This window comes from Nyctibius grandis, chromosome 2 (genome assembly GCF_013368605.1).
Source record: "Nyctibius grandis isolate bNycGra1 chromosome 2, bNycGra1.pri, whole genome shotgun sequence".
Lineage (NCBI taxonomy): Eukaryota > Metazoa > Chordata > Aves > Nyctibiiformes > Nyctibiidae > Nyctibius > Nyctibius grandis.
Genome location: NC_090659.1, coordinates 65,624,563 through 65,649,766, shown reverse-complemented (window position 1 = coordinate 65,649,766; position 25,204 = coordinate 65,624,563). Strand labels below are relative to the sequence as shown.

General features: G+C 42.3%; 1 protein-coding gene across 1 annotated transcript; it reads right to left on the bottom strand.

Annotated features, from left to right (window-relative positions):
* Positions 1–545: 545 nt before the first annotated feature.
* Positions 546–24,384, bottom strand: SLC15A1 (solute carrier family 15 member 1). The gene is made up of 21 exons (XM_068395303.1): positions 24,276–24,384; positions 24,043–24,184; positions 20,740–20,859; positions 20,460–20,559; positions 20,130–20,220; positions 18,124–18,207; positions 16,272–16,354; positions 15,022–15,108; positions 13,891–13,980; positions 12,187–12,231; positions 12,051–12,083; positions 11,823–11,911; positions 10,574–10,655; positions 9,456–9,581; positions 5,085–5,234; positions 4,613–4,662; positions 3,889–3,996; positions 3,652–3,748; positions 3,077–3,223; positions 2,109–2,216; positions 546–734 (listed from the first exon to the last, which is right to left on the bottom strand). Exons 1-21 carry the CDS (start codon positions 24,382–24,384, stop codon positions 546–548), a joined length of 2,130 nt encoding a protein of 709 aa, XP_068251404.1.
* Positions 24,385–25,204: the final 820 nt, after the last annotated feature.

The window sequence follows — 25,204 nt, the reverse complement described above, 5'->3', positions numbered from 1 at the left end:
AGTGCATGTCCAAGTCACTGCCATGTGGAGCCCAGACAGCACTTTAAGTTGAGCAATGCCAGAGCTTTGCTCCCATTATCTGTAAGGAAGTACAAAAGAATTTAAGGCACATGTGACCTGCTGCTTTCAAGTAACAGTGAGGCTAGAGGGGTCATGCAGACAGCTTGGCTTCAATTACTATTTCTTGTCAATACTTGTTTCTTTCATTATATAAAATTGAAATGCAGTATAAAAATACATCTTTTCCACAGGGTCTAATAGTGCCGAGTGCAATTTCAATATTTTAATGCTATAGTATTTAAACTTGAGGTACATTAAAAGTGCAAATTCTGCTGGAGTTTCTTCAGGATACCATGTTCAGTACAAGAGAGACTAATCTTTTCCTCCTGCTTCCCAAGAGAGGCTGCATTTTAACTTAAAACAGTTTTTCTTAACCTCTCCCATTGGACATATTATCCAGAGGTGTTACTGATACCCCGATTCCTCTTACTGCAGGCATAGTTAACGGGATACCATAATTTACAAACACTCCTTGAATACACCTTTTACATGCGAGAGTCAGCTTCAGTTTGCTTTTCATAGACATCTTGATCCTTTTTGACTTGCTTCTTTTCTTCCTCATCAAGTTGGGCTTCAATCTCATTTGGATCAATATAGGTGTAAAAATATGCCATGACAGCAAAAATTATGCAAACTGCCAACAGCAAGGCAGCAAACAGCACATACTCTGCCCACTGTAAAAAAAAAAAAAAAAAAAGTATAATTTATCCATCAATATTCATTCCTCAAAAGAATCACACCTTTTTACTATTTGCAAAGAATGAAGTTACTTCAGAATGTGAAACTGAGCACATTTAACAAGTACCATATGACTTATAGGACTAAGTATTAGATGTATATAATACATGTTGTATTAGATGTAGATAATACATATTAAAGCAACTCAGAATTGAGGCCTTCTCAGCAGTTCTGTCTTCAATGAAGAGACAAGAGTTCTATGAATGCTGGAAAATTCTAGAATATCCTTTTTCTGGAGGCATGGGAATGGAGCAAAAGCCTGAAAAGGAAACTCAGCCCCTCCTTTTGGTCAGGTAATCTCATTTTTAACCAGGCTGGCAGTGATCCTGCTTCCACTTAGGTCAGTAGTAAAGTTTCTACTGACCACAGATCTGGGCAGAGAGCAAGACCAGGAACTTCGGTTTCAAAGTGCTGTCTCCACCTGAAAAACCTCAATAGCTCTGTTTCATGCTCCTCCTGGTTAATTTAGCTGAAAGCAGGACTGGCAGGCCCATTTCAAAGACAGGCTCTCCCCTCTCTCAGATATCCCTTTTGATTCATTAGGGAGTGCCACAAGTAGTCTGTGAAGAGCACTTGGACAATATCTTCTCCAGGAGAACCATGGCTTTCATACCCCAAGGAGTGAGGTTTGAAACCAATGGAGCCAGAAGAAGGGACATTGCAAGGCTGAGATATGCAGGTGAAGGTTCATTAGCAGTGAACAGAGTTTTGGTAGGTTTTAATCCCATTAGTCTAGAATTTCAGCCCAGAAGTTCACAGCATTTCCACACTATGAGAAGCAATTTATTGTAGAGATGCTAGAGACTGCTGCTTGCAAGAGAAGGAGCTTGACAGAGCAAGAGTTAGGGATGGCAAACAACAGATAAGAAGTAGAAACCTTTGCTGAAGTAGTATTTGTTTAAAGTTTAAAGTTGTTTAAAGTTTAATTTGTGTGTGTACATGCATACACACATTGGGGAAGTGCTGGGGAAAAAGACCAACAGAAACTTTAGGAGTGGCTCCAGAAGACAAGTTACCACCCTGTTGTCACAGCCTTCAACACTAGTTTTAATCCAGAGATCTTATAAAGATTCATAACCCTGTTACTTATACACTCTAATGAGATTCAGTCAAGCACTAGTTCTACAACTGACTGGTACACTCTTGTAGCTAACACTCACCTCCTACATTCCAATCATAAATGCAAATCCACCATAATGCTAATGTTCAAATGTTGTGGTTGAGGATTATCAGCCACGACTCTCCCCCCTGTAGCAGAGCTGCTTTCTCACAGTGTAATATAAAATCACGCCAATTGCTTGCGTGCTTACCTGCTCACTGAGTTTGGATGCTCCAGCCACAATAAGGACAATTATGTTACCAACAGCTACCGTTAGCAGCCATCCTGCCTGCAGCACTGCCTTCATGTTAGATGGGGCCTATAGAAGTAAAGGCACTTAAGTTTTAGTCGAACACTACTATCACTTATTTTCTGATGTTTACTGCATTCTTTCATTCTTTGCATTATAACAAACACTGGTTCTTGGGTGGCAGGGCGGTAATTCTTGGGGTTTTTTGTTTTGTTTGTTGTTGTTTTGTTTTGTCTTTTTAATTAAAAATTGCTAGACAACTAAACAGGTCTGGGGAAGGCTTTGAGGCGCAAGAGATTACTAGTACTGACTACAACACCTTTTACTTTGTATACACTGAGTAACTAACAAACAGGCACATTTTACATCTGACTCAGTTGCACATGGTACACATTAAATGAAGAAATTGGGTGCATCAGTCTAGCAAGCTACATCTTACAATGTTCCCATCTATAGACTCAGAATTAAGGGCAGAAATACACATAGCTAATAATACAAACTGGAGTTGGAAGACAAAAGAATTAAGAGCGTATGATTAAACTGCTAAAGACTGTATGGAAGAAATTGGTATGGAGATAAGGTGCCAGTACTTGTTCATTTTATATTTGAGTACTCTCCAGTTTGGTTTTACAGGAGCAGTACAGTTCCACTTATTTTCAAAGGAAAGTCACATGTGAGAAGGAGATTTGAGGACTGGTGGTCAAGTCTTCAAGTGACATAATTCAGCATAGCTTCATGGAAAACACTGAACGCTAGTGAAACAAGGCCAACTTGCACCAGCCTGTCATCCTGCTAGGGAGCTCTGAAGGACATAATTGTTCAAACAAAGCAGCAACACTGAACCACCACTTAAAAACAATAGATCACAGAAGATCTTCGTTTGTACCAGGATTCTTAACACAGTGAGAGCTCTGAAGAGCAAAACCTACCTGTGAGTATGAAAACTCCAGCCCAGTGACAGAGAAGACTACTTCTGCACACGTAAGAATAAAATACTGAGGGATCTGCCAAGCCATATGGACTGTATTGGGTGGGATATCTTCAGAATACATTACATCAAGAGTGTCACCAGTACACTGGAAATTAAAACAGCTCAGTGATAAAGTGTCTGTACGCTAAAAGGCACTCTAAGCAGTTCTATATCATCTCTATAATCACACATACACAAAGTTCTGGGCAAATAAGAAATATTGTATATGAAGCACTGCATGCCTAGTTATAAAATAGTAGTTATTTTACAGCAGACTTCATGCAAATCCTTAGTGTCTAATGGGCTAAAGATTTAAGGCCGTTAGAGATGAACACAAATTCTTGTATTATGTCATTATCATTCCCATCATTATTTTTATAGTTAACGATTGTTTTATGTTCTGTTTAACATACCAGAATTCTATCATATGTACAATTAAGGGCAAGAGGGATAATTCTACAAGTGTTTTTTTAATTAAAGTATTGACATGGAAAGTAATTTTGTATTGTCCATCCAACAGCACTAGCAACTTACCCCGTTAATTACAATTGTATAGGCACTGCCAAATCCAAATACCTCTGAAGTAACTGAACAAACGACTGAATTTCTAATAGCTGTAATATTATCTTTTCTGAAAAAGATAAAAAAACACAGTTCATACCATAGGTATAGACAATTGTGTGTATTATATAAAATAAAAGAGTTCTATATCCTTTTCATAGGACAAGTATGTCTTTAAGTGGTTAGATTAGGGTAAAGAAAAATGCTTACCCTCCTCCTGGAAAGAGGTTGTAATTACTGGCAGAAAGAGACGTCAGTCTTCCAAAAGAAGTGTCACCCATAGTGACGTTGATAGTATCAGGCAAATTGTTTATGAACCTTTAAAATGCAAGAGTGATGAAATACTAAACAAAATATGCGATAGTCAAAGAATACAAGTTTTACTTCTAATTATATACTGGCAGCACAACAAGCATCAAATCTTCCCCTTTCATTTTTGTCAGTTAAAGTTTTTGAAAGAACTCTAAATCTTTTGAAATGTGGCTGATGCAAAAAGCAAGCTAGACCCACATCAGCCCACTGCCTGCTTGTGAGAATGTCAAAAAAAAGCCTCTACTACAACCAGTAACAAATGCATCTGCAAATGGAAGATGTAGAAGAAAAGCAGAGTAGTAGCAGAATACTTCGTACTCAAGATTAAAAAAAGAGGTGTAGACATGCAATCTGTGCTCGTTGTCTACAAAAAAGTCTTGACAATAGAGCAAAACATACACTTCCAATTTTAGCTAAATTATACCCAAAGTAGATATGCAAGATAGCTTAGATGAATTATGCCCTGGAAGCTCCTACGCCCCCTAAACACCGAGTGAAGTGTCCAGCAAGTGGAGAGTTCCTACAGTATAGAAAGCTCTGTTAAGCAAGAAGAGTCCACCCAAGGGCAGATTGAAGAGACAGTCACGCTATTGCCGAAATTTAGGAGCAAAACAAACTCTACCTGATGAGATTATTTCCTTCTTCTGGTTTTGATGTGACATTGTCAAACAGCTGGTAGAAGAGACCATTATCAAGATACTTCGTTGGCATCAGTGATCAGCTTAAATGTGCACTATTACATAGCAGTGAGAATTAACAGAGGCTTCACAGCAAGACTCCAGACCTTCCCTTTTTGGATCCTACTAGGATATGTCTGCTAGAAAATGCTCTATGACCACACGTTTAAGTCTTGATGAAAGAGTAATTGTCAAGTTAAAAAAAATTACCAACTTAGCATTACTTTTTTTTTTTTTTTAAAACATCCTGCCCTGCTCTCTACAGCTCACCAGTCTCACTGGTACAGCACAGAGGGGGAGAGACAGAAAACAAGACAAAGGGAAAAGCTACCCAGACCATGTCCTCTCAGCGTCACATGATCCACATAGAGAGCTGCTAAGACATTAATGTATATCTTGGGAATTAAGGAGACTTACCAATTGAGCAACAATGCCTGTCGCAGTATTTTTAACTTCAAGAGTGTGACGGTTTCCCCCTGGCAACTCAATAACTTTAGTTGTGTTTTTGTTTCCAGAAATTACATTTAATGATTCCAACTGAGAAGTCTCAAATGTCAGGTAGCCTGTCTACAAAGACAAATGAATTGCTATGAATTTTCATGCAACTGCATATTTGTCAACACCTTTGAGGGAGTGTTACAGACTCCAGGGGGTCAGAAGTTTACACGTGTGTTACTTATGAAGTGCCAGAGATCATGGGCATCTCCTAACTTTCGTTTTTGTTAGGTTTTCTACATCAAGCACTAATTTCATTTGATCATTATTTCTTATTAATTTATTTCGTTATACAAGCCTCAAAGTAACATGAGCTTCCCACAAGCATTATGGAATAGCTGTTATATTTTCCTGTGTATTTCTTGCTCCAGATAAATCAGGCTTACCACTACCACCACCACTAAGTAAAATTCTGTTTAGCTACAGAAGCAGCACTAGCATAAGTTAAGGTGCAGCGTTTTCCAAATGGTAATAACTCTTAAGAGATGCAAATGCAAGCTGCATTTCTTACGCTTTCAGCATAACAGGAGTGATATTACCAGGACATGTTTTAAATATTCTAAATACATTTCATCAGCATAAAATACTTAAAATACTAGTAAACATGTTAATGTAGTACTAACCTAGTGTTGAGGCAGACCAGGAGGCCTCCCATCCCCCTGGGGTGAAATCGGTGTGCTCAGCTCACTCCCTGAAATGCCTGTACACCAATGCGCGCAGCATGGGGAATAAACAGGAGGAGTTGGAAATCCGTGTTCGGTCGGGGGGCTATGATCTAGTGGCAATTACAGAGACTTGGTGGGACACCTCGCATGACTGGAATGTGGTCATGGATGGCTATGTCCTGTTCAGGAAAGACAGGCCACTAAGGAGAGGTGGTGGAGTTGCTCTTTATGTGAGTGAGCAGCTAGAATGTATTGAGTTCTGTCCAGAGGCGGATCAGGAGCGAGTTGAGAGTTTGTGGGTGTGAATTAAGGGGCAGGCTGGCAGGGGTGATACTGTTGTGGGTGTCTATTACAGGCCACCGGATCAGGATGAGGAGGGTGATGAGGCCTTCTACAGGCAGCTGAGAGCAGTCTCTCAATTACAGGTCCTGGTTGTCATGGGGGATTTCAACTACCCTGATATTTGCTGGGAGGCCTACTCAGCCAGCCATCCTCAGTCCAGGAGGTTCCTCCAGTGCATCGATGATAACTTTCTGATGCAAATGGTGGATGAGCCAACCAGGAGAGGAGCGCTGCTGGATCTTATCCTCACTAACAAGGAGGGTCTGGTTGAAGCGGTGAAGGTTGAGGGCAGCCTTGGTTGTAGTGACCATGAGATGGTAGAGTTCAGGATCTCATGTGGCAGGAACAGAATAGCTAGCAGAATCACAACCCTGGACTTCAGTAGGGCCAACTTTGGCCTTTTCAAGCAATTGCTAGGGGAAATCCCATGGGACAGGGTACTAGAAGGTAAGGGGGCCCAAGATAGTTGGTTAGCATTCAAGGACTGCTTCTTCCGAGCTCAAGATCAGAGCATCCCAGCAGGTAGGAAGTCAAGGAAGGGTACCAGGAGACCTGCATGGTTAAACAGGGAACTGCTGGGCAAACTCAAGTGGAAGAAGAGGGTGTACAGATCATGGAAGGAGGGGCTGGCCACTTGGGAGGAATATAAGTCTGTTGTCAGAGGATGTAGGGAGGCAACTAGGAAAGCTAAGGCCTCCTTGGAATTAAATGTAGGCCCACTGATGAATGAGGTGGGGGCCCTGGAAACAGAGGATAAAAAGAAGACAGAGTTACTGAATGCCTTCTTTGCCTCTGTCTATACTGCTGGAGGCTGTCCTGAGGAGCCCCGGACCCCTGAGGCCCCAGAAGAAGTCAGGATAGAGGAAGAATCTGTCTTGGTTGATGAGGGCTGGGTCAGGGACCAATTAAGCAATCTGGACGTCCATAAATCCATGGGCCCTGATGGGATGCACCCGCGGGTGCTGAGGGAGCTGGCGGAAGTCATTGCTAGGCCACTCTCCATCATCTTTGCTAAGTCGTGGGCAACGGGAGAGGTGCCTGAGGACTGGAGGAAAGCGAATGTCACTCCAGTCTTCAAAAAGGGCAAGAAGGAGGACCCGGGTAACTATAGACCGGTCAGCCTCACCTCCATCCCCAGAAAGGTGAAGGAACAACTTGTTCTTGATGCTGTCTCTAGGCACATCAAGGATAGGGGGATCATTAGGGGCACTCAGCATGGCTTCACCAACGGGAAGTCATGCTTAACCAACTTGATAGCCTTTTATGAGGATGTAACCCGGCGGATAGATGATGGTAAAGCTGTGGATGTGGTCTATCTCGATTTCAGTAAAGTGTTTGACACGGTCTCCCACAGCATCCTCGCAGCTAAACTGAGGAAGTGTGGTCTGGATGATCGGGTAGTGAGGTGGATTGTGAACTGGCTGAAGGAAAGAAGCCAGAGAGTGGTGGTCAATGGGACAGAGTCCAGTTGGAGCCCTGTGTCTAGCGGAGTTCCGCAAGGGTCAGTACTGGGACCAGTTCTATTCAATATATTCATTAATGACTTGGATGAGGGAATAGAGTGCACTGTCAGCAAGTTCGCTGATGACACCAAACTGGGAGGAGTGGCTGACGCACCGGAAGGCTGTGCAGCCATTCAGAGAGACCTGGACAGGCTGGAGAGTTGGGCGGGGAGAAATCTAATGAAATATAACAAGGGCAAGTGTAGATCCTGCATCTGGGCAAGAACAACCCCATGTACCAGTACAAGTTGGGGGCAGACCTGTTGGAGACCAGCGTAGGGGAAAGGGACCTGGGGGTCCTAGTGGACAGCAGGATGACCATAAGCCAGCAGTGTGCCCAAGAAGGCCAATGGCATCCTGGGGTGTATTAGAAGGGGTGTGGTTAGCAGGTCAAGAGAGGTTCTCCTCCCCCTCTACTCTGCCCTGGTGAGGCCGCATCTGGAATATTGTGTCCAGTTCTGGGCCTGTCAGTTCAAGAAGGACAGGGAACTGCTAGAGAGAGTCTAGCGCAGAGCCACGAAGATGATTAAGGGAGTGGAACATCTCCCTTATGAGGAGAGGCTGAGGGAGCTGGGTCTCTTTAGCTTAGAGAAGAGGAGACTGAGGGGTGACCTCATTAATGTTTATAAATATGGAAAGGGCAAGTGTCATGAGGATGGAGCCAGGCTCTTCTCAGTGGCATCCCTTGACAGGACAAGGGGCAATGGGTGCAAGCTGGAACACAGGAGGTTCCACATAAATATGAGGAAAAACTTCTTTACGGTGAGGGTGACCGAACACTGGAACAGGCTGCCCAGAGAGGTTGTGGAGTCTCCTTCTCTGGAGACATTCAAAACCCGCCTGGACGCGTTCCTGTGTGATATGGTCTAGGCAATCCTGCTCCGGGAGGGGGATTGGACTAGATGATCTTTCGAGGTCCCTTCCAATCCCTAACGTTCTGTGATTCTGTGGTTCTGTAAAATAACTCTGTTTTATAGGATTATAAAAAGCATTTTATAATCCAAAATAACTGGATTATAAGATGTCTATAGTAGGGAGTGGAGCATTTTACAGCCTTCATTTTCAGGTATGCACCGTGGTTATATCAATTCCACATCAGCATACCATTTGGGTGCCCTTATCTTCTCACAGCTCAGTTTCCATGAGGCAAATTTGGAGGAGGGTGGAATAGGGTTTCTCCTCTTTATATAAAGACAGGACTGCAGGCTATCAGAGAATACACTTCCTAACATCCATTAGTAGGAATGTCCATCAGCTCCACCACATTTTGCTGTCAATAGGGCTATCAAGGTTGTGCTGTAACAGAACCTGTAAAGGTTCTTTGACAGCAAAATTTCAGGCTTAGTATATGCGATGTAGCCACAGAAGCAGCTCCCTGTTCAAGTAAAAGTGATCACTCAAAATAAGAGCAGTGACTTACTAGAGCTTAATGGACTTTTATTGAAGGAAGGGGTGTTCTTGCTGTTAAGAAAAGGCACCTTTTTAGCAAGAGTGAAATTTTCAATTAGGTCAAAATCACTATTAAGTTTCTTAAAGTTTCTTGAAAAAAAACTCTTGCTGAAACAAACCAGTACTACTTAGAATATTGAAATAGTTACCTGTTTCTTCATTCACTGTGTTTTCAGTAACAATTCATTCAACAATACAAAAAAAAAATCTTTAAAATGGATAGAGAAAAAAACTAGAAAAGAATCAATTTTGAATCATTAGTTAAGAACCACTTTGACTTACTCCATTAGAGATTTTTTTTTTTAGCTTGCTGTTCCCCATCTCCCCTTACTTACCGACTCCATAGATGTTACATTCACACTCTGAAGTTGAGGTTCAAACTGAACTGTTGCACCATCAGTGCCTAAATTTATTATTTTGATTTGGGATTGTCCATCTGCAGGGAAAACTGGAAGAGTTTTCTGTAGGACAGAAAAAAATAAGATCAGTGCCCTGTCCTAAGTCAGTTCTGCCTCAACCTTTCCTCCCTTCCCATGCTTTTGTCAGCTTCAATCACTTTAGGTATATCATACAGTACAAACAGGTCCATCTTTACCTTTCTGCAGGATATTCTTGTGCAACAGTCTGGGAAGTTACCAGCTTTGATGAAGCTTCTGCCCAATGCAATATGTGTGTGTGCACAGCTCTGGCCTTCTGAACAGGGCACTCAGGAAGACAGCCTGGATGTGTCTACACCAGCTGAAGGCCAGACACTTTACTTCCAACTTCAAGAGCTGAATATAAAGCCTGTTTCACTGCTGGGCCCAGGCATTAAGGAAAGAATTCCTCATTCCTAACTAAAGCTATTTAAGAATTGAACATCTTGCCTTGATAGTACATGAAGACAGGCAGGAGCCTCTGGATAACTGTTCAGATCTTGGATTGCAATGGATCACCTCCAGAGGTGTTGCTGATGCCCCAACTACATGGGAAACCTTCATCTAGTTCATGCATGGCACCTCCCTTTGGGGCAAGGAAAGTTTGGTGTGATGAATCCTGCCTTAAACAGGTATCATTTTTGCCCATGCTGTGATGATGCTTCCCAGACTGTCACACTTCACCTCCAGTCTAAATATCAGAAGAGATCAGAGACACAAAGCAGCCCCTTGGTAGGCCAAACAAATTTATGGTTTTCAGCTTTTAGTCTCAGTTTGAAGACCTGAGGTTGCCTTTAACTCGTGATTTATGTTAGTGGCAGATGACATGTTTTGCAGAATGGTGTTCATAGCTAGTTAATTTTATTATGCTAATCACACTACTGCAATATACTTTTATATTTTCCCTCCCTCTACTTCTGTGCTCATATGTTTTTTTCTGAATTTAGGAGTCTTGGCTCATTTTCCCCTTAAACATACTTTGTTCTGTGTTAAGCACTAAATGTTAGTAGTAAACACTTGCATGTGGCTGAACTTACATCTATTTGCACTTGCAGAAGGGCAGCAGCAACAAAAGCCAAAGATGCAAGGAACATACCAACAGTGATCTTCCTCAGGGGCCTAGTACAACAAAAAAACACATATGTGAGCTTTAAGACAAGTATTAATTCAAAGCTTCAGCTGTTTGTTGTTTTCTTTCCATGGTGGGAAACTCAAATGGCCACAACTAGCACTTTATCACCATTTGAAGGGGCTGATGTTGTTACAGAAAGTGTTCTGCTAAACTGGGTACCTCAATTCACAGTTACACTATCAGGAAATATCTCTTTCCTGTAGCATCTTAAAACCTGTTACTCTGCATCTGCTGGGCTCATACATTGACTGAACATAATTATGAGGTTTCTGGAAAAGTCTGATCTGCAGAAGAAAAAAAAAAACCAATCCAGTACAGTTGTTAGCTTTAAAACAAAGAAAAGACAAGAAGTTATGCCTTTTGAGAAAGGGTAACAACTTGTGTCTATATTGCTATGTTTAAAACCAAAATAATATGGAACAAAAAAAGCCAGGGAAATGTGTTAAATTAGGAGACATCTTCTGCTATTCAGGTAAGCTGTAAGGGTAAATTTAAGGTAGATATTTATGGCGTCATTTGTCAGATGTAGTGTGTCCGCAAATGGATGACAGTGTTTCCAGCACAGTACACACCCCCAATTTTTCAAAAATAGATGGAAAACCAGCATTGCATCTTAGCCCTGTAAAAATTGCTTTAAGAACTGTATTCTCTTCTGCCTCTTCAACTTGCAAGTGCTAGCCCCTTCATTACCAACATTAATAATGTGCAATGCCCTCTGAAGCTACACCTAGAAGTATCCAGTGAGTCAGACTCCTCACTGGGACTGAAGAGGAAACACACCTTGTCTCAGGTAGTTTTGAGCCCAAAACATGACACATGCTAAGGATGTATGTTGTATTTCTAGTTCTTATACTTTGGGAGGGAGAGGGGGTATACATGGGGGAAGTGGAAAACAGTAAATAGCATCTCTTCTGCAATCAAAAGATTTTGCCCTTAACTGGAAAATACTGTGGTCTGTGGTGCCTGTACATACCACTTGCAGTACACTATTTTCTTTTGATTTTCATTTCTTTAAAATAATAACCCCATTTTAAATACACTACTACTTTCTTCTTAGCTGAGTGCTTGCTCTTGTTACATTAGGGCTGTAAGAGCAGTTTAAAGAAACCACTAAAATGAGCCTCTGTTGAAGTCAGGTAAGTACATCAACTTACGTAAAATTGATCTTGCATTTCTTGATTAAGGGATAAACCACAGCATCTACAACTGGGACCATTATAACAATTAGGATTGGATTCACAGTCTGTTGAAGATGAACATAAGAAGGGAAAAAACCTAAGTATTTTTTGAAGTCCTTTTTTTTTTTTTTAAATGAAGGACAATTAAAAAAATATATATATAATCTTTGGGAAGTACTTAGAATTGGCAGATGATTACTGTACCTGCATTTGGTCTGGCTGAATCTTAAGAGCTCCCTGGTGAAGAAAAAATAAATAGTTTTAATATTATGACAACAAATAAAACTGATCTGAAAAGTAAAAGTTAATTAAGAAAAAAAAGCAATAAAAAGTAACATACAAAATTCCCATCCATTGTTGTGGCTTGCAGTGTCCATCTTGACCCCTTAACAAAAGAAGAGAAAGTTAAATGCCACAGTAAATCAATCTTCCAAAATTCCTCTTGAATTGTTTTCATAAGTAAAGTATTGGGAAAGACATGCAATACAATAAAAAAAAATAAAGCTAGCTTGCTACGGGAGTATTCTTACTCTGCAATGTAAACATTTGAACAAAGTGATTCTTGTGGCCCATTTCACTGTGTTGACTAGTTACGTGAAATGGAGTGGGAAATACTTTAGATGCAGAGATTAGCTGCAGAGATGGCAGGGATATCCTGGGCAGAGCACTGCTGCATGGTGTGCATATAAGCCACCCGAGCACCTTTGTGCTCCCTGCCTGAGCCCAAGCACCCCACACCACCACCATGTCCATCCTTCCTTCACACAGCCCAGCAGCGAGTGGCCAAGCCAGGGCTGGACCTGCCTTGAGACCTCTGCCCAGAAAACCTGCCTATAGCTGGGTGAAGCGGGGCTGACTTTCAGCCTGAGCCCAGGGTGAGACAGGAATGTGCATCGCTGCATCTGTGGCGGAAGCGTTTAACCACCTGCAATGTACCACTGTCTGAGATACAAGTTATTACTCAGGTAATGAGTACTTAGTTCTGAATTTCATAGCAGGGTTGCCTGTTTGTAAGAGGTCACACTGATAGTTACAGTTCACTGGTACTAGGCTCAAGGGAAGAGAAGGCTCCTGGAAGACCTTACAGCAGCCTTCCAGTACCTGAAGGGGGCCTACAGGAAAGCTGGAGAGGGGCTTTTTACAAGGGCATGGAGTGATAGGATGAGGGGGAATGGTTTTAAACTGAAAGAGGGTAGATTTAGATGAGATATTAGGAAGAAATTCTTGACTGTGAGGGTGGTGAGACACTGGAACAGGTTGCCCAGAGAAGTTGTGGCTGCCCCCTCCCTGGCAGTGTTCAAGGCCAGGTTGGATGGGGCTTTGAGAAACCTGGTCCAGTGGAAGGTGTCCCTGTCCATGGCAGCGGGGTTGGAACTAGATGATCTTTAAGGTCCCTTCCAACCCAAACCATTCTATGACTGTGTGATTAAAGCAGCACGATCTAGGCAATCTGGACCAAACTTCCTACAATCTGCCTTGGATAAAGCTTTCAGACCCTGGTTCTCTCAGACACCCTCCTAAAGTCATACTTCAATACTTAACTATGAGAGCCTGCTTTCATGAGTCCTGAGCACTCAGTCCACCAAGTGAATGGGAATGATAGGCTTATATTTCTGCTTGAAGGTGTGAGGTACGTACAACAAGTTTGAGTGATTAAGCAAACTGGCATCCAGGTCATTTCAGCCCTGATTTTCCAGAACATTTACACTAGGACCCTACATTTCATCTCACAACTGACACTGGAAGAAGCGTTAGAATTAAGAAAGCTTTAAATTACTCTTTCATCCTCTGAGTCCTGCCTGATATAAGATTTGGAGAGGCCTCAGTCACTGAATCAGTCCTGGACATATCCAGGTAAACTGAGTTTCCCCTGGCTGGATGACATCCTGTACTAAACTACCTCTTCGCCTTAGAACCACATTAAAGAATTTACAAAGAATTATTTCTCACCCTCCCATAGGCGCCTTTTATATCTGGTGACCTCAGAGTACATTAAGTGACATGGTACAGCTCTAATTGCCAAACCAAACAATTTCTGCTTTACCTGCTGGTCAAAAAGTGCCCAGAACATGGGGAGAGGGATGTAAAGGAAAAGCACCTTCAGTACCATCTTGGTCTGAGCAATCAGTCGTTTCTGCAGCAAACAAGAATTACACAAGAGGAATTGGTCAAAAAAAAAAAAAAGCGACAGTTGCAGACTGCTATGCGCAGCACAGCAGCAGGTAAAGACACATCGTGCAACGTTTACCCACGTCCAAAACTTTGTATGTTGTGGGTACTTGTGCTGATTTCTGTTCAAAAGCACAAGGTCTGCTTGTGGGTGTGGGAAGGGCTGCCGGTTAAAGGTGACACCGATATCTGAGAGACCTGTGCCTCTTGGCATGTATACTGATGGCAGCATGAGATTTAGCACTTAGTGCTGCGTTATTTTTCTAGGAAGGAGGTGTTTGAATGTTGGGTGACCAAGGCGTGCATTTCACACATGAAAAATGCATATAGGCAGAAGGAAAATAAAGGGGACAGGCTAAGGTTTGGGCTGCTGTTGACAACAGGGCAGGGTGGATAGGAGGCAAGGGATGTGGCTGGGGACTGTGGGACACAAGGCTTTGAGAGTCATGGTAAGGAGCTTGTACTGAGGCTGGGGGGACACAGTGTTTATCCACTTAAGCTGAAATTCCTAAGCATAATTCTGCAGTTTGATCCCGAGGCAAGTGTTATGGCCCTGTGCATTAACCACAACAGTCAACGTCATGCCCATTTTTCCCTTCTGCAGTCATTAAACCAGCATATTTTTGTTTGAAGACAGTTTACTGAGAGAAACAAAAAGTTGACGAGGATAGTGCTTGCCATTTTACTAACTCGAAACCTAATACGTGCTTGTATTTGTTCCACAAGGGAAATGGTCTTTTTCTTCATCTCCCTTGAATTTCCCTGCGCCGCCTACAATTGAACACACAGAGCATCAACTCACACAGCTCTGCTTTCTCCCGCAGGAGCTGGGGTGATAACCTGCAGTCCCAGGGGAGCACTGAGGTCTGGCCAGACCATTAGCTTCTCAGTGATTGAGAGGCCCAAAATTATTTTCCCAGCACTTGAGGCAGTGGATCAGAGCGGACAGCAGAGAAGCTGAGGGTCAGGGGGTGTCACGGCACAGGAGTGCTCATGCAGTACTTACATCATACTTCTCACTTGCCCAGTCTAGCCAGTGCTCTCTCTTGGGAAACTCCTTGCTGCGATGCCGAAACCTGTTTTTGATGGCAAACTGAGGAGAGACAGAATTTTGTTTAACAGCGTTACAAATACTTATAAATGCTACGAGCTATTTTGTCATTACAGATGACACTCCTGCTTCTAGTCTTTAGAGGGTGCTAAAGGTGACTTAGTTCTGTTAACTGCTCTACGCGTCTGGAGGAATGTTGCATTTAAGGCCTGACACTGTGTATGTAGTGGAGTGTGTGCCTGGGATTAGGTGAACCAAACAGCTCAAAGCAGTCTCTCTCAATGTGGGTTGCTGTTAGGAACATGAAGACTTGCCTACTTCAGACTAACTTATGGGCAACAATAAATAGAAGAATGTCATATGCACATGTTTTCAGAGCTAAATAGCCGTAACAGTATGTTTCACAATGAGAAGCTGCATCTTGTAGATATTCCTCATACCTTGACACTGAATATACACAAATATAGTCCTGAAGGACTCCAAGGATTTTCTGTGTGGAATAACACACAAGCTGGGCATAAGGGGCAGCACTCTAAGCAATGGCAGAAGTCACCTATAGAGATTTGGTTTTGGCAGTGCTTACAAGACAAGCAATGGTCTGGGCTGTAACAAGCTGGCAGATCTGCATGGAGAATGAAGAAGCCCATAAACGAAAAAATCCCCTGATCTCAAAGCTGAGGCACTGCAAAGTTGGGCCATGCAGTGCTATTCATGCAGATTTAGCTCCTTTCCTTGCAGGCTTGCACTGACATGCAACCCCCACCTTGACCTCCCTAATACCGTGGGGATTAATATACCTTTGCCTTGTAAATAACATTCTTTTAATAAGCAATAAATTTTTGCTGATAAGATATACTAGTAGCTCTGCTCTTGACTTGTGTCAAGGCATGTTTGTCTCTTACTACAGAGCTGCATAAAAGTGCACAACTGAGGAAGGAATGATTCCCAGAAGTTGGTATAAGCTTTTACACATCACTGACATCTTACTTTGTTTCCTTTGTGTATAAACTCACATATAAACCAAGATGTAGATAAATAAAAGGCAGTCTAAATCTGGAGGTGTCAGTAAGAAGCCTTCTGTAAGGAAAAAAGTAAACAACTTCAGAAGCTTTCCTCATATTATGACAGATTTCTGATCTAGGCAAGTTTACTGAACAGTTTTAAAAATTGCTGCCAGGATTTTTAGGCATACAAACAGTACTTACTCCAATGCATTTGGAAACTTGGATCATTATATTTCCTTGTGGTTGAACTTTCTTGTACATTCGGCTTCCAATTACGAACACAACTACAATACACAAACAGAAACCAAAAGCAACTCAGGATTAATTGAAAATAGTGGCAAGTAATTTGGTATGGAAACTGTAACAGTCAAGGAGTTACATCAGGGTGGGAATAAGCCTCCTAATGAGCGATGAAATTGCCTACTGGCATGTTATCATACGGTAAAAGAAATCAGATTAATACCAGCAGATTGCTTCTATTTAAGACAAAGGACTACATCTGGAAACTCTTAGGGTAAGTCCTCAGTGGGACGTTAGTTTAATTGAGGGATGGTCAAAACAAGGACCACTTAGGACCTTGGCTCTGGCCTTGCTGTACCGGATTAAGACAGCTTTATGGGCTCCTTTTCAGGAGTCTGGGACGCTGCAGCTCACGTCACGCAGGGACACGTGAGGCTCTGCCTGAACTGCAGGACTCCCCAAGGTGTCCTCAGCTCCCACACCCAGGCACGTTCCCTGGCCTCACCCTCACACGTGCAGGGCAGGACACGGGCAAAGCCCCGCAGCCGCCGTCCACCCTGGTTTGGGTGCACGGGCAAGATGGGGTCACCGGTAGCTGGAGGCCCACCCTGGGTGGGCTCCCAGTCAGGACCATGAAGGACAAGGACCAGGAGGGATACTGTGGTACATACTGACACCCCCGTTTCTTGGTCTTTGTGCTGCAGCACAGAAAGGCTCAGGGAGTGACCCGTAGTGCAGCTAGTAAAAATGCAGGTGTTTGAGAAATACTGACACACCAGCATGGCATTTCTCCAGTGCAGGGACAATTACCTTGTACAGTTCACTATCACAGAATCACAGAATGTTAGGGATTGGAAGGGACCTTGAAAGATCATCTAGTCCAATCTCCCTCCCGGAGCAGGATTACCTAGATCATGTCACACAGGAAAGCGTCCAGGCAGGTTTTGAATGTCTCCAGAGAAGGAGACTCCACAACCTCTCTGGGCAGCCTGTTCCAGTGTTCAGTCACCCTCACTGTAAACAAGTTTTTCCTCATATTTATGCGGAACCTCCTGTGTTCCAGCTTGCACCCGTTGCCCCTTGTCCTGTCAATGGATGTCACTGAGAAGAGCCTGGCTCCATCCTCATGACACTTGCTCTTTACATATTTATAAACATTAATGAGGTCACCCCTCAGTCTCCTCTTCTCTAAGCTAAAGAGACCCAGCTCTCTCAGCCTCTCCTCATAAGGGAGATGTTCCACTCCCTTAATCATCTTCATGGCTCTGCGCTGGACTCTCTCTAGCAGTTCCCTGTCCTTGAACTGACAGGCCCAGAACTGGACACAATATTCCAGATGCGGCCTCACCAGGGCAGAGTAGAGGGGGAGGAGAACCTCTCCTGACCTACTAACCACACCCCTTCTAATACACCCCATTAGCTATCCTGGACTATCAATAGCTTCCAAAACCCACATTTTCTCAGAGTTCTCACACTACATACAAAAGATCTTATTTATACACCCCAGTAGTCCAAGAAATATAGACAGACAGTAAGTTACATAATGTACAGAATTCATTGGTATATTTGTGCCTCTCCCAGCCCCATCAGTCTCTCCATATAAATCAGTCTCTTCTGTAAAAGTAAGTGCTTCAGATTAATCCCCCCCCCGCCCTCCCCCAAGAAAAAAGTTAAAGTCAAAAATTGCAGAAGCAATCAGGTATTGGTAGAGGTTGATACCTAGAGATTTCTACCACTTTCTCATTATTCTGAGATTATTATCATCTAATCATGTTTATAACTGCAGCAGCAAGATAGAAACAATTCCACTTACCCAAGGCGACAGCCATGAGGGCAGCAGGGACTCCAAAAGCTAGTGGGTAACATCGCTGTTTGCTATGAATGCCACACTCTTGAGCTGAAACACAAATATTAGATAGAAGTCCCAGTCAGAGCTGCCAGAGGGTTTCTGTTCTTTACACTCATTGTTAACTCAGGGGAGCAGGAAATCTCTGCTGGCATTATTGACAGAGTGGATGATCAGTATCCACCTTATCTTTCATATTGGAAAAGGGAATTATGTATCACAAAAAAAAAGAAAAAAAAAAATCACAGAATGGTTCAGGTTGGAAGGGACCTCTGGCAGTCACCCAGTCCAACCCTTCTGCCCAAGCAGAGCCACCTGAACTGGTTGCCCAGGACCATGTCCAGGCAGCTTTTGAGTATCTCCAAGGATGGAGACTCCACAACCTCCCTGGGCAACCTGTGCCAGTGCTTGGTCACCCTCTCAGTGAAAAAGTGTTTCCTGATGTTCAGAGGGAACCGCCTGTGTTTCAGTTTGTGCCCATTGCCTCTGGTCCTGTCACTGGGCACCACTGAGAAGAGCCTGGCTCCGTCCTCCTTGCACCCTCCCTGCAGGTATTTATATACATTGAGATCCCCCTGAGCCTTCTCTCCTGAACAGTCCCAGCTCTCTCAGCCTGTCCTCATAGGAGATTTACATTTAATTTTACACTGAGAAGTGGAGAATCCTACTAGAATGGTCAAATGCATATTCTTGGTGAGAAAAGTTTTGGGACAAGTTCATAAACAAAGATGTAAGTAATATAATAAGTGTACCTTGTTGAAAAAATTCTCAGCCACCCGCCCCCACCCCCCCGTCCCCATGGCAGTAGTCAGTGATTTGACTTTATAAACTTCATGCATACATCCTGCAATGATGCTCAGAGTGTGGACATAGCTACTAATGGGGAAAAGTAAAAGACTAAGCAAAATTGTTACCTTTTTCACCATACTACTTCTAACAGGAGAATTTGAGAGTTTCATTTAAAAAAAAAAAAAAACAAATTAGTTTGCAGCTAATTAATGTCTTGATTTAGCTGTATTAGCCTTTTGGTTAAGCTTTCGCAGGACATAATGGTATCACTTTCCTCAGCTGAATTTGTCTGTTTTTCCAAGGTAGTTTTCACCCTGTATCAGCGTGGAAGTAAACTGCATATTGTGCCTTATGCATATCTCCTTCCATTTTGGGAAAGGATAGAATTTGCATTAAGCAAACATCTGAAATGCTTCTACACAGTCTGTTCCAGTCAAGAAATACAAAGGCCAGAATTTCATCCTAGTTCTTTAGGGTTATTCCAGAACTCATTGCTGTTTTCTTTCTTATGAGAAAAACAGCCTTCCTCACACTCCTGCCAAGCACATCCATACGGCACCATCTGTATAAGCTTACCACGAAACTCCACACGCATACAGATCAGTGAATTGTTTGCTTTCTGTTTAGGATCACGCTATTCGTTATAAGCAGAAGAGAAAATAAAACTTCCTCCTTTAACGATATGAAAAACATGATTTGCTTTGTCACACGGATAAATGTGTTCCCGTGTGCAGAGATGCTTCTGTACTTTGCATGGGCACACTCTAGAATAGTTTCCACTTGCAGAGCAGAGTGCTCTCTCCCTGCTTCCCTTCCCAGCAAACAGTACAACTCTTTCTTGTGTGATGGTTTTAAAGGCATTGGAAGAGGTGCCACATTTGTACCTCCATGGAATTAAAACGTGCATTAGGCACACAAGTTGATGGGTTGATGGCTTCAGCATATCTCTTCAGATCTAGTACTTCTGATCCTAAAGGCAATTCAGATCTCAAACTCGCTTGTTTTTGACAGTACCTCAACTGTGAGAAGTTGGATGACATACATGAAAACTGGAAGGCTATTTGCCAGCTAACTCCACAAGGTGTCAAAAACCAGACCATTCATTTAAACCTAACTGGACTGCAATCCAACACTCATCCTTTACTGATGCTTAACTATTTTATAAAAAAAATGTGTGCCCTTACCTCTGAGAATCGGTGTGATTATAGTAGAGAGGAGACTTCCAGCATTAATGGACAAATAAAAGATAGAGAAGAATCTAGTTCTTTGTTTTTCCTACAGTGAAAACAAAAAGATTTAGAAAGGCTTAGCCAGAACCACATTGATCAGCCTAGACTGAATAATCAGCAGCTCTCTTTGCGCAGTTCAAGACAAATAGTTATCTAGCTCCTTCTTCAGCTACTCAGGAAACACTACAGTAATGCACGTCTAAATAAGTATATTATTAGAGTATTATAATAGTCAAACATTAGTACAAGTATCTGTATGATTGAAAATCTGAAAGACGTTGTTACCTGATCTTCTTCAAACTGATCTCCACCAAACGCTGACACACAAGGTTTGATCCCACCAGTACCAAGTGCAATGAGGATCAGACCAATCATGGACAGAGCACTGGAACAAAGTAGGAAAGGGAAGAAGGAAAAAAAAAAAAAAAATCACTTTGCTTTCTTACTTAAAGCATATGTAAGAGGCTGATTGCAAGACAGCTGAAATTCAAGTAGCACAAATTTAAGGTGTTAGTTGTCCCACCCCTCATCAACCTGGAAGAAACCCGTGTACAAGGCGACTTACATGTGCACTGATACATTATCGGGAGAGCCATCCCGGTTGTGATCCGTCAGGTCATTTATGGAGCTCACAGCCATGATTGCCTGCCCAATCGTGTAGACAACGGACAGGGAGACAATGGTCCTGTTACAAAGAGGAGATAAATTTTTAGGTATGTTAACCACACGTGCGCATACACATACAGATCATGCAGACTTTTGCTCATTTCAAAGATGCTTAGTAAAGAAGCATAATTGACAGATACAACAAGTTATGGACTCAACTTCTCACAAGCTACTGTAAAAAAAAATCTGTCCACATACATCTGTCACAATATTTCTATGCTGTTTATTGTTATTATTATTTTAGCTAGCCTTGTTTAATTAAGCAAGGCAAGATGACAAATGGATTCTGTAGGTATCATCAGGTCACAGGAGATATTTAAATATCTTCAGTGGTTGCCTTTTTAATAACCAGCTTGAGAATGCCATTACCATATTTCATATATGGTGAAGTTCAAATAGACTACTCCACAACACTGAAGTATGCAATTTACACCAATTTTAGTATTGTTTAAACATGCTCTATGTTCTTTTATATTTTAGCTGCAAGGAGTAAAAAAAAAAAAAAAAAAAAAAAATCTACTTTAAATACAAACTCCCCCAAAATACTGTTGTGAACAACAAATTTATTACTCCACTACTCTCAGTTGTAAGTGTACCAACATCTTTAAACTCCAAGCATAGTGAGAGCAGCACTGAAGAGTTCAGACCACAGGCTTTCAGCCTGACTTTTCTCTGCCAGGATGTACCTAGGAAGATAATACTACAGACTCACCAGCCCCCACCCCCATGCCTTTAGGGTCCATTCCTCTTTCTTGTATGTAAGAACACACTTCATTTTAACTTTGTTGGAGCTTAAGTACATGACTATAGTTTAATCCACGTTCATCTGCTTCCTTGGTTGAGGTTCCATTCAATAGGCACAGACACTGGTCTCCAGTTTGGAGGAAAAGCAGAAGAAATAGGATGCAATGATGTCAAATTATGTAAAACTCCAGTTTGCACAAGAAGCAGTCCCAAAGCCAGTGCAGCCCCTGACAACGAAGAGCGAGGCTCAAGGACCTAGGACAATCCAAATCTATTTGACAAAGGAAAGGGATCCTCACAGCAAGCTTGGAGCACCTTGATACAAGAGGGACCAAGGAAGCATCACTCACATCATTGATCAAGTTGTTCTCACTTTAGAACAAGGTTTCTCTGACTTAAAAATGCTCTCCCCCATAGCAGGGTAAAATTCTATACCAAGTGGGGCAACAGTGAATTCAGTACCTGAAGGGGGCCTACAGGAAAGCGGGAGAGGGGCTTTCTACAAGGGCATGTACTGACAGGATGAGGGGGAATGGTTTTAAACTGAAAGAGGGTAGATTTAGATTAGATATTAGGAAGAAATTCTTTCCTGTGAGGGTGGTGAGACACTGGAACAGGTTGCCCAGAGAAACTGTGGCTTCCCCCTCCCTGGCAGTGTTCAAGGCCAGGTTGGATGGGGCTTTGAGCAACCTGGTCTAGTGGAAAGATGTCCCTGCCTGTGGCAGGGGGGTTGGAACTAGATGATCTTTAAGGTCCCTTCCAACCCAAACCATTCTATGATTCTATGATATACGATTCTATGAATCTGCTATTCAGTGGTATTTAGTAGATAAATTAAAACTTTTTTCTAATATCACTTCCATATAGTTATTTTAGTTACTTAACAACCTGGGAGAAAGTTTCCAATTGAAGTTAAACCTGAGCTGACCAGGAGAGAAACTTCCGGTTTTTGTTTGTGAGGCTCATAAGCATGCTGTGAAGACAACACTTACATAATTGGCACTGCATAGATGGTACCTAATTATAAAAATAGTTGTGATTTCTGTACTATTTTCCCCAAGAACTTCACATCTAACAATATGTGAGCAGGTCCCAGCATGCTCCTTGGCAGACATTACACAGAGTACATGGACTGTGTAAGGTTGGAGTCCCTCCTATAAGAGTGCTTAAGAGGTCTGGGTAACCTCCCTCTTCCTCTTGTCATCATAGATTTTTTTTAATGAATTATTGTCTAAACCTTCCTTATGGCACCTTGCTGTATTTTAGGGCATCTATACATTAAATTCAGAAAATTAATTTTTTTCTAAAAGCATGTTTTTTTCTTGTCAAACTTGAAGTTCCAGTTTTAAGCCCTAAGCCATCCTTCCGAGCTTCTGTTAAGGGTCTGGTGGCCGGGGGCTTGCAGCTGTGGCACTGGTATATACAAGTATCAGAGGAGAAGGGATGCAAGGTCTGCAAAGCTTCATCTGATAAAACAGGTAAAAGCCAAAATAGATTTAAAAAAAAAATTTAAAAAAATCATACCATGTGAACAAGTGAGTGCACATATATTCAGGCTGCAACCTGCAAGATATCAAGCTACTTGCAATGAGCTTACACTGATGGGGCTGGCTCCGCAGAGCACCCTGGGCAGTGGTTGCAGCCCTGATCTCCCAGAGGCTGCCAACACAGCCGAAGAAGATGGTGCAGCCTGTGGCCGACCAACTGCATGGCCAGCTTCATCTCTAAACTCTAGGAGACCTTTGACAAGTCAGCTAACATTCCTGATTCATATCCCTCCATAAAATCTTTATTGTGCTTTTTTCTGGCAAAGTAAACACTATTAGAATCATGACCTCGGTAAAGGAGAGCAAGATCAGGCTGTTGGAAATAATTTGGTTACATTTCAAAGCACTTCACTCAGCGGTGTTTTTCTCAGCAAGTTGCACACAGGAAAACCCCAGAATTCATCATTTAAAGAAAGAGTTGCAACTCAGTAAAACCTCCCACTGAGCTATCAAGTTAATAGTGAAATTACAGAATATTTTAGAATATGTTCTAAAGGTCCCAGTTAATACCAGATAAGACAGTATTTCACAATTTCATTGGCCACCTGCAATAGGTAAAGATTCAAACCAGTGTAGTTATAACTTCCAGTATCTATTTTCACAGCTTGGTGAATACTTTTCCTTAAGTTTGTCTTACATTTTGTCCAGATGAGAGAAAAAACACACATCTTGCCTGGAAAGCAAGCTACTACCCTTAACTTATTAACAGAACTGTAACATTTGTTAACTCGTAGTGCAGTTTCAGATCTCAGCTAAATCAATTAAAACCTCAAGCTTTGGGGAAAAAAAACCCACAAACAATCTTGGAGTAGCCAACACCAGCTCTGAAACTGTTCTGAACTGCTGCTTTAGGAGATGGTTTCAGTACCACTGAGCTTTCATGATTTGTGGTTTTCTGAGGAAGCACTCACTTGAACTTTCCCAGCCAAGAATCCGCAATGAGCGCTCCAAGGATCGGTGTCAAGTAGCACAGAGCAACGAACGTGTGGTAGATGGCTGTAGACAAGTTATCATCCCATTGCAGAAAATACTTGAAATACAAAACAAGCACCGCTGTAGGAAGAAGAAAACAACAGATTACAAGACAAAGTCAAGACTGAGTAAGTAATGGTAGGCACAAGGACACACTGGACATGGGACGTACCTCGCATGCCATAGTAGGAGAACCGCTCGCAGAACTCATTGATGACAATGAAGAAGATGCTCAAGGGGTAGCCAAAGCAGCTTGGCTGCAGGCAAGAGACAGACAGCATGAGCTCAGGGCTATGCAACACAGACTAACGTTACTCACTGCAACACACAGCTTGAGCAAGCTCTATACAGACTCATGGGCGTGGGTAGGTACTCAGGGGTTAGGAGGCTGCATGAGCTTCTGTGGAACAACACTGGTTTACCTGAACCAATAGTCAATTCTTACTTTCTCCTCTTGGTCCCCAGAGCTCTACAGACTTCTCATTTGCCCTTTGCAAGAGATCTTTTGCAATGCTATGTTTTACCTTCAAACATTGCGCTATGCACATTTGAAGTCTTCATCATCTAACCCTTACAGCAATTGTGATTGGTATCCAAAAACATGCAAAAAGCCAAAATTTTCGAAAAAATCCCAACCCAACAAAAAAGCCACCATGCCAAACCCCCACAGCACACCAAAATTAGAAGCCTGAGGCTGTGGCTAAATACCTCAAGTTGAGACAGATAAACGTTTAAACTTTTTATTTGTGAATATTGCAAGAGAAGTGAAAATAAGAGAGAGTGGTGAGAGTATTGCTGACAGTCTGACTCCGACTCGAGGATGTGCAAGCAGCCTGAACAGCATTGATCTTTGTTATTAACTGAACCAAGTATATAGTGTACATTACCCATGATTTGATAAGGGATGTTCACTGAAAGAATCTGACTTCAGCTGAGGTGAGTGCCAGGTGGGACTCCTTTAGCTTTAGAGCAATCAAAATTAGAGGTCTAAATATAAACTCATCACTCTTGATTTATCACATCCTCCATGCACAGAAAGAGGTGTCTCTAAAGGAAGACCATCCACATGTATCCCAAAATTAGATAAAATCCACTTGAAGG

Excerpts from the sequence above, each read along its gene's own strand:
- SLC15A1 (XM_068395303.1), bottom strand. The coding sequence starts at position 24,384 with ATGCTGTCTGTCTCTTGCCTGCAGCCAAGCTGCTTTGGCTACCCCTTG. Across the intron at positions 18,208-20,129 it reads AATCACACCGATTCTCAGAG|CTCAAGAGTGTGGCATTCAT; the intron begins GTAAGGGCACAC and ends TTTGTGTTTCAG. Across the intron at positions 12,084-12,186 it reads CAACAATGGATGGGAATTTT|GGAGCTCTTAAGATTCAGCC; the intron begins GTATGTTACTTT and ends TTTCTTCACCAG.